The sequence below is a fragment of the Bos taurus genome, chromosome 2 (genome assembly GCF_002263795.3).
Source record: "Bos taurus isolate L1 Dominette 01449 registration number 42190680 breed Hereford chromosome 2, ARS-UCD2.0, whole genome shotgun sequence".
Classification (NCBI taxonomy): Eukaryota; Metazoa; Chordata; class Mammalia; order Artiodactyla; family Bovidae; genus Bos; species Bos taurus.
In genome coordinates this window covers 37,636,620-37,645,383 of record NC_037329.1, presented here as the reverse complement: position 1 = coordinate 37,645,383, position 8,764 = coordinate 37,636,620, and the positions used below count along the sequence as shown (strand labels likewise).

General features: G+C 41.5%; 1 protein-coding gene across 17 annotated transcripts in view; it reads left to right on the top strand.

Moving 5' to 3' along the window:
• PKP4 (plakophilin 4) overlaps positions 1–1,019 on the top strand; it is a 258,317-nt gene extending 257,298 nt beyond the window's left edge. For 16 of the 17 annotated variants that reach the window (XM_024998423.2, XM_024998419.2, XM_024998418.2 and 13 more), the window contains one exon: positions 7–1,017. In XM_024998423.2, the coding sequence (XP_024854191.1) occupies positions 7–255 (249 nt within the window). In that variant the 3' untranslated portion in view covers positions 256–1,017. Of the gene's footprint in view, positions 1–6 lie in introns of all 17 variants that reach the window. The other variant, NM_001191491.1, reaches the window with a different exon arrangement.
• The last annotated feature ends 7,745 nt before the right edge of the window (positions 1,020–8,764 follow it).

Below are 8,764 nucleotides of genomic sequence, written 5' to 3'. Positions count from 1 at the left end.
CAACAGCATCAACAGCTGTATTATAGTCAAGATGACTCCAACAGAAAGAACTTTGATGCATACAGATTGTATTTGCAGTCTCCTCATAGCTATGAAGATCCTTATTTTGATGACCGAGTTCACTTTCCAGCTTCTACTGATTATTCGACACAGTATGGACTGAAATCAACCACGAATTACGTGGACTTTTATTCCACTAAACGACCTTCTTACAGAGCAGAACAGTACCCAGGGTCCCCAGACTCATGGGTGTAGCATCCTGATGCTTGGGAGAGGAACTCTTTCTTTCTAACTCTGTTTGGATTGAGATGAGAAGTCCGTCTTGCTGATTTGCTGATGAAATGTGAAAGTGACATGGAAGGAATGAGTGAAGAGCATATTCTTTTTTTCTTTTTTGAGGAATTTTCAGGGAAGTGAGGCAACCTTCGGGAGAAAGGACTTTCTAAGCTATATTTAGGTGTTAGATCTAATTACTTGTAGATTCTATAGTCTGGTGAAGGTGTGGGCGATGTGATGAGAGGTTTAAGAAATGGGTGAAATGAGATGGGGGATGTGTAGGTCAAATCAAATTAAAAATGATTTTTTTAATGTGAATAAGTTATGTTCTGATAGTTTGTACAGAAAAAAAATAAATAAAATGGATGCCCTTCGTGTTTTATTGCTATTACTAACTGTCAAGATTGTATGCTATTATGTCTTGTAAATTTCTTTTGTTGATGTAAATATGGAAATGCCACATTGGTTAAGTGCCATCACTTGTAACGCAGTGTGTCATCTGAAAAGAGATTTGAAGAAACTGACAGCTTAAAAAACAAATGGGAAACCCAAGGAATTGTTAGCAGTTAAAAACAAACTACAACATCCTTTGTTTCCAAAATGAATAGTGTACCTGTGAAGCACAAAGTCCAGTCTGGCATAGCAGCACCATGCCCATCCCCTGCCTCTTTCATAGGACCCTTCACTGCCATTTTCTATGCACATGAAAGAAAATAAATGTGGAAATTTCATCCTTGAAAATTTGTTCCCTGTTCTTTTTCTTTGTTTTTTTTTTTCTGTGTATGACACAGAAAAGTAAATTAATAAATGTGAATCTCATTGCATATAGGAAACAGCTTAAATATATCCATCTATTTTGGACTTTTCCTAGTTCCATACAGTTAATATACTTTGCGGAATGGACTGTTCCACAGAATGACGCTGTGAACTTTCCTCCTCTTTATCTATCTTAGTGTTTTTATTTCTTGTGATCTGTTTTTAATCTAATGCCCATTACCATTTTATCATGTTTTTTTCCAGACTGCTGTATATTTAACACCATTTTTCACCAAAGAGAAATTACATCTGGCAGCCTGGCCCTAACTAAATTGGCAGACTCCTTTTGGCGTCATTTTAAGAACTCCATAACTGCGTAAGAACAGTGGTTGGGCACTTATTGGTTGGCAGCAATGTAATAAGCTGAAACAAATTCTAAATAATTATTTTGCTGAGTAATCCCTTGAGACAAAATAATTCCTGGCTTAGAAATAGGGTAGGGAAGCCCCACCATGCATGGCAGGCAGGGGTCCTCATAATACCAAGCTGCATCCCTTCCTAGCCTTTCTCCATCCCTGAAGACCCAAAGTCTGAGAACTTCCCAAGTCTTGTGGTTTCCACCCTGGGTCTTACATGGAAAACAACCCATACAGCAAGTCAAACCCAGTGGAGTTCACTCAGCTCAGTATATCCTGCAAATGTGATTATAAAAGAAAAAAACCTAGTCTGGCCTGTGTGTTTAAATTTGTGAGTATAAGTAGAGAGTTCCAAGAGGAAAGTGCTTTCTCTCTCTTGCTGAAGGGACTACAGCTCAAGAATTAGGCTCCAAAGTGAAATGGAAATACAGAAATAAGCAAAAAGCTTCCTCACGTCCAGCTCCCCAGGTGGCGGCAGTGGTAAAGAACCCAACCTGCCAATGCAGGAGACGTAAAAGACATGGGTGTGATCCCTGGGTCAGGAAGTTCCCCTGGAGAAGGAAATGGGACCCGTCTCCAGTGTTCTTGCCTGGAAAAATCCATGGACAGAGGAAGCTGGTGGGCTAGTCCATGGGGTTGCAAAGAGTCGGACACGACTGAGCACAAGCATCTCATCTTCCTCACGTCCACCAATGGCGAACCTTTCCGAAGTGCAGGCTTTCTGAAATGACACCTGAGCCAGTTCCCACAGTCAGACTGCCCAGCTGCTCCCAGCCTCACGTGCCCTGGAAACCACACTCTTTCGATGGCAGAGGCTGCCGGATTTCCTCCAGGGAGCTGGCCTCAGGACTTTGGAGATGTGTCTGTGTGAGTTTTGAATCACTGTCTTCGCTGAACCTGCTTTCCATGCATCTGGCTTAAAGGCCCTCCCCCATGGAGTCAGGAGTAAAGGACTCTGCAGCTGGCCTGAGCTCACTTGACAGTGACTGCTGCTTCTAGTAACCTCATCATCCTTTGGGATAGCTTGGTGAACCAGGACCCCCATCTGACAGGCAGCATTTCAAAAACTGATCCAAATTTAGGTTGCAAAGAATTCACTTGGGTCTCAGCCAGACCTTGTAATGGCGCCAGAAAGAAGCCTGTGGGTGAGAACTGGGCAGAAGATCAGGTGCCCTCTCTGGCTCCTCCCTGATAACAGAGGGAAAAAGAATCTGCACATGGAGCCTGAAAGACAAAACCGCATCGTGGTTCAAAGAGCTGAGCCCTACCTCCACCCCGCTCTTCAAGGTATGGAAATAGAAAAGCTCTGCTGAAACTAACTTGACTTTCAGTTACTGCCTCCAAAATGTTAGGCAGAACTCAGACGTCCTGAAGAGAGCTGTGCTTCCACTCAGCCATGGTCAGCATACGGCCCTGCTCCCAAGTCCTGGAGAATTGGAGCTGAACTGAGCCAGTGTTGGTGAGCTAGACCCATGCATCTCCACCCTGACCACACATCAGAGGGCCCCCCCCAACACTGACCAGTGACAACCCCAGGAGGTGGGGTTCAGGCATCTCTTCTTGAGAAGCTCCCTGGCTGATGGCAATGTGTGGTCAAGCCACTTGACCTGCACACCATTCCCCTCGCCAGTTTCCTGCCCTGGAACCTAAAAAGGTAGCAGTTGGAGTTAGGGTTGGGGAGAGCTTGCCTGGAAGATAGTGATAAAGATTTGGAGTGTTAAAATTGAAATTTTTCTTTTTTTTAATTATGAAATTATGGTAACACATTTACAGGGGACTTGGAAAATATAGAACAAAGTTACGTATATTTCCACTATGAAAGTGAAAGTGCTAGTCCCTCAGACGTGTCCGACTCTTTGCAACCTCATGGACTGTAGCCCTCCAGGCTCCTCTGTCCATGGAATTCTCCAGGCATGAATACTGGAGTGCCATTTCCTTCTCCAGGGGATCTTCCCAACCCAGGGATCGAACCTGGATGTCCCATATTGCAGGCAGATTCTTTATCATCTGAGCCACAGAGAAGCCATATTATAATTATTTTTTAAGCAGCTAAGATTTTTAGTTGGAGTTTCAATATCAAATTCTCAAATATTAATAGAATGAATATACAGAAAAATAGAAGGATATAGTAAACCTGAAAACCACTGTGAACCAATTCAACATAATTAAGGTTTATATAATTTTCACACAAGAGTAGGATACAAATACCATTCAAGTTCCCATAGACTATAAACTAAGAGACACTGGAAGATATCCAGGGACATAAAGGTGCAAAAATTTCATGGATAAGGTTAAAATTGACATCTTAAATTTAAAATGTCAGAAATGAGGTTTTTCTTCTTGCCAGTGTACATATCTTTTGCCTATGAGTACTTTTTTAATAGTTATGAAAGCCCTTGGGTGTTCATGAGTATCAAAAATGAGGACCTCAGTGACTCCTCCAGTCATCAGTTCCTGGCCGGTGTTTGGTTATCCACAGGATTGCTGATTCTTACAGTGAAACCGCAAATTCACTTTACCCAGCACTCAAGATGTGCTCCTAGTTTCACAGACATCATTCAGCCCTCAGAGCAAATGGGTGAAACCTGTACTAATAGCTCGTTTTACAGATGCAGAAGCAAACCGGGTGAGTGGCCAAGATGACACAATGAGGGGCCAAGACCAGGTAAGTTAGCACCACAGTCTACCTTAACTACAGTGCTAGTGTTTTTTAAATTGAGTAATTTGAGCTTCAACTGAACAATTTTCCTGAGAATTTTTCTTTGGTCTTAAATTTGCCGAAGGGAACTTAATCACACAGGATAAAGGAAAATCTGTCATCACTTACCATAAATAAAAGACAAGCATAAAAAATGAACATTTAACTATTAAACACAATAATCCACGTACCACCAAAATTCACTGTCTTCCACCACTGGTGTTACATGAACCAGTCATTTTTGGAAACATGAGTCCTAATCATTCATTCTGATGTTTGTGATAATTTCGATTGGGCTGAGAATTCCCCTTAAAAGAACTTTGTAAACCATGTCTTTGAACACAGGCCCATTAAAACAACTCTCTTATTTTGGAGCCTCAGCAGTGCCTTTGGAGGAGATACTGGATGGTTTTACTTCCATGATCACACCAGATTATAAAGAAAAAAAACTTGCAAATTTGGCCATTACTTCTCACTTACATTTTTTTAAATCATTTATAACTGCATTATTCATAATAGCCCAAAACTATAAACAACCCAAATCTCCAACAGGAGACTAGATGAACAAACTGGAATACCCTTGTGTAATGGAATACTAGTCAGTAATAAGAATGAGCCACAGATACTGATAATACCATGGGTGGATCTCAAAATCAGGCTCCAAAGAAACCACACACAAAAATGTATACATACAGAATAATTCTGTTTTTAGAAGAGGCAAAGATCATCTATGTTGATAGAAATCAGAACCAGTGTTGCCTGTTGGGGCACCAATATCTAAGGGGTATTGACTAGAGAACTCTAGGAGATGATGGGAATGATGTGTATCTTGCTCGGTGGCTCTTACACAGGTGTATGCAGTTCGCAAAACTTATCAAAATGTAGACGTAAGATCTTACATCTCATCATATGTAAAATGTATCCCAATAAGAAAATTAACACTTAAAAAGTCACAGAAGAAATGAGTGATAGCATTTTCTGAGACTTAGTTTTATAACCTAGAATCAAAGTTAATTATTATTACCAGTCTCCTGAGTTGAGAAAAATCCAATTTATAAATTTCAAATCTTATAAAACATCCACTTATAGTAGTTTCTCAGACTAAAGATTTTAGCACAAAATTCTTTGTAGTTATATACACAGTCTATTTAAAAGCTGACAGCTTACTAAAAGTTAAACAGAACTCTAGAAAAAAGCACTACATAGGAGAGTCCTTTTGAATGAGCTGTGATAGGGCTGATTTATGTGTGTGTTGACAAGAAAGTAAGTGGAGAAGGAAAACTTGGGCTCATGTTTAAACATGTTCCCAGGAGAGAGAAGTGTGTCATCCCTTTTATCTAATGATCCAAAGAGATGTGTAAATAAACGCCTCACCCACCTCAGTGCTGCCCAAGTTGAAGGGAAGGAGTGTGGGAAAGGAGCCCTTTCAGCAAAGTACCAGAGAGGTGTGAGCAGACAAGCAAACAGGTCACTGAAATCAGACATAGAGCAGCTAATGGAATTTTTTTTTTTAACTCTACAAATGTAGGGCAGACAATTCAAAGAGGATCTTTGCTGTAGGTTAAGGAAATCCTTACTGGAGAGGAAGAAAACAGTCTTAATTAGTGTGCAACTGGCAAGGGGGTTGAAGGAGAACAAAGGATGCAAGGCATGTTGAGGGATTCTATAGGAAGCTTCCACCCTCCCAGAGAGCTGCACTCTGCTGACCTATCCAGGCGCTGGCCTGGGCCTCAGAGAACAGGAGATGCCACCCATACAAAAGCATTTCTGAGCTGTGTGTGTGAATCCTGCCCCACTTTAGGACATCCTGGCTTTTGTCATCAGCTTCACTCACTTTAAGTCAACAAACGAGTCCAAAAGGCAGTACTAGGATGCAATCTTAAAAATGACAGAATGATCTCAGTTAGTTTCCAAGGCAAACCATTCAGTGTCACAGTAATCCAAGTCTATGCCCCGACCAGTAATGCTGAGGAAGCTGAAGTTGAATGGTTCTATGAAGACCTACAAGACCTTCTAGAACTAACACCCTTTTCATTATAGAGGACTGGAATGCAAAAGTAGGAAGTCAAGAAATACCTGGAGTAACAGGCAAATTTGGCCTTGGAGTACAGAATGAAGCAGGGCAAAGGCTAATAGAGTTTTGACAAGAGAACACACTGGTCATAGCAAACACCTCTCCAACAACACAGAAGAAGACTCTACACATGGACATCACCAGATGGTCAACACCAAAATCAGATTGATTATATTCTTTGCAGCCAAAGATGGAGAAGCTCTATACAGTCAGCAAAAACAAGACCAGGAACAGACTGTGGCTCAGATTATGAACTCCTTATTGCCAAATTCAGACTTAAATTGAAGAAAGTATGGAAAACCACTAGACCATTCTGGTATGACCTAAATCAAATCCCTTATGATTATAAAGTGGAAATGACAAATAGATTCAAGAGATTAGATTTGATAGAGTGCCTGAAGAACTATGGACTGAGGTTCGTAACATTGTACAGGAGGCAGTGATCAAGACCATCCCCAAGAAAAAGAAATGCAAAAACACAAAAAGGTTGTCTGAGGAGGCCTTACAAATAGCTATGAAAAGAAGAGAAGTGAAAAGCAAAGGAGAAAAAAAGAAAAAATATACCCATTTGAATGCAGAGTTCCAAAGAAGAGCAAGGAGAGGTGAGAAAGCCTTCCTTAGTGATCAATGCAAAGAAATAGAGGAAAACAATAGAATGGGAAAGACTAGAGATCTCGTCAAGAAAATTAGAGATACCAAGGGAACATTCATGCAAAGATGGGCACAATAAAGGACGGAAATGGTATGGACCTAACAGAAACAGAAGATATTAATAAGAGGTGGCAAGAATACACAGAAGAACTGTACAAAAAAGATCTTCATGACCCAGATAATCACGATGATGTGATAACTCACCTAGAGCCAGACATCCTGGAATGCGAAGTCAAATGGGCCTTAGGAAGCATCACTACAAACAAAGCTAGTGGAGGTGATGGAATTCCAGTTGAGCTGTTTCAAATCCTGAAAGATGATGCTATGAAAGTGCTGCAGTCAATATGCCAGCAAATTTGGAAAACTCAGCAGTGGCCACAGGACTGGAAAAGGTCAGTTTTCATTCCAATCCCAAAGAAAGGCAATGCCAACGAAGGTTCAAACTATCACACAATTGTACTCATCTCACATGCTAGCAAAGAAATGCTCAAAATTCCCCAAGCCAGGCTTCAACAGTACGTGAACAGTGAAATTCCACATGTTCAAGCTGGGTTTAGAAAAGGCAGAGGAACCAGAGATCAAATGGCCAACATCCATTGGATCATCAAAAAAGCAAGAGCGTTCCAGAAAAACATCTGCTTTATTGATTACGCCAAAGCCTTTGATTGTATGGATCACAACAAACTGTGGAAAATTCTTTAAGAGATGGGAATACCAGACCACCTGACCTGCCTCCTGAGAAATCTGTCAAGAAGCAACAGTTAGAACTGGACATGGAACAACAGACTGGTTCCAAATTGGGAAAGCAGGACATCAAGGCTGTATATTGTCACCCTGCTTATTTAGCTTATATGCAGAGTATATCATGAGAAATGCTGGACTGGATGAAGCACAAGCTGGAAGCAAGATTGCCGGGAGAAATATCAATAACCTCAGATATGCAGATGACACCACCCTTGTGGCAGAAAGTGAAGAAGAACTAAAGAACATCTTGATGCAAGTGAAAGAGAAGAGATAAAAAGTTAGCTTAAAACTCAGCATTCAGAAAACTAAGATCATGGCATCTGGTCCCTTTGCTGCTGCTGCTGCTAAGTCACTTCAGTCATGTCCAACTCTGTGCGACCCCATAAATGGCAGCCCACCAGGCTCCCCCATCCCTGGGATTCTCCAGGTAAGAACACTGGATTGCCATTTCCTTCTCCAATGCATGGAAAGTGAAGTCTCTCAGTCATTCATGGCAAATAGACAGGGAAACAGTGGAAACAGTGAGAGACTTTATTTTGGGGGGCTCCAAAATCACTGCAGATAGTGACTACAGCCATGAAATTAAAGACACTTGCTCCTTGGAAGAGAAGTTACGACCAACCTAGACAGCATATTAAACTGCAGAGACATTACTTTGCCAGCAAAGGTCCATCTAGTCAAAGGTATGGTTTTTCCAGTAGTCTTGTATGGATGTGAGAGTTGGACTATAAAGAAAGCTGAGCACTAGAGAATTGATGCTTTTGAACTGTGGTGTTGGAGAAGACTCTTGGGAGTCCCATGGACTGCAAGGAGATCCAACCAGTCCATCCTAAAGGAAATCGGTCCTGAATATTCTTTGGAAGGACTGATGCTGAAGCTGTAACTCCAATACTTTGGCTACCCGATGTGAAGAATTGACTCATTTGAAAAGACCCTGATGCTGGGAAAGATTGAAGGTGGGAGGAGAAGGGGACGACAGAGGATGAGATGGTTGGATGGCATCACCGACTCAATGGACATGAGTTTGAGTAAACTCTGAGAGTTGGTGATGGACAGGGAGGCCTGATGTGCTACAGTCCTTGGGGTCGCAAAGATTTGGACACAACTGAGCGACTGAACTGAACTGAACTAAACTCACCTTATGATAGT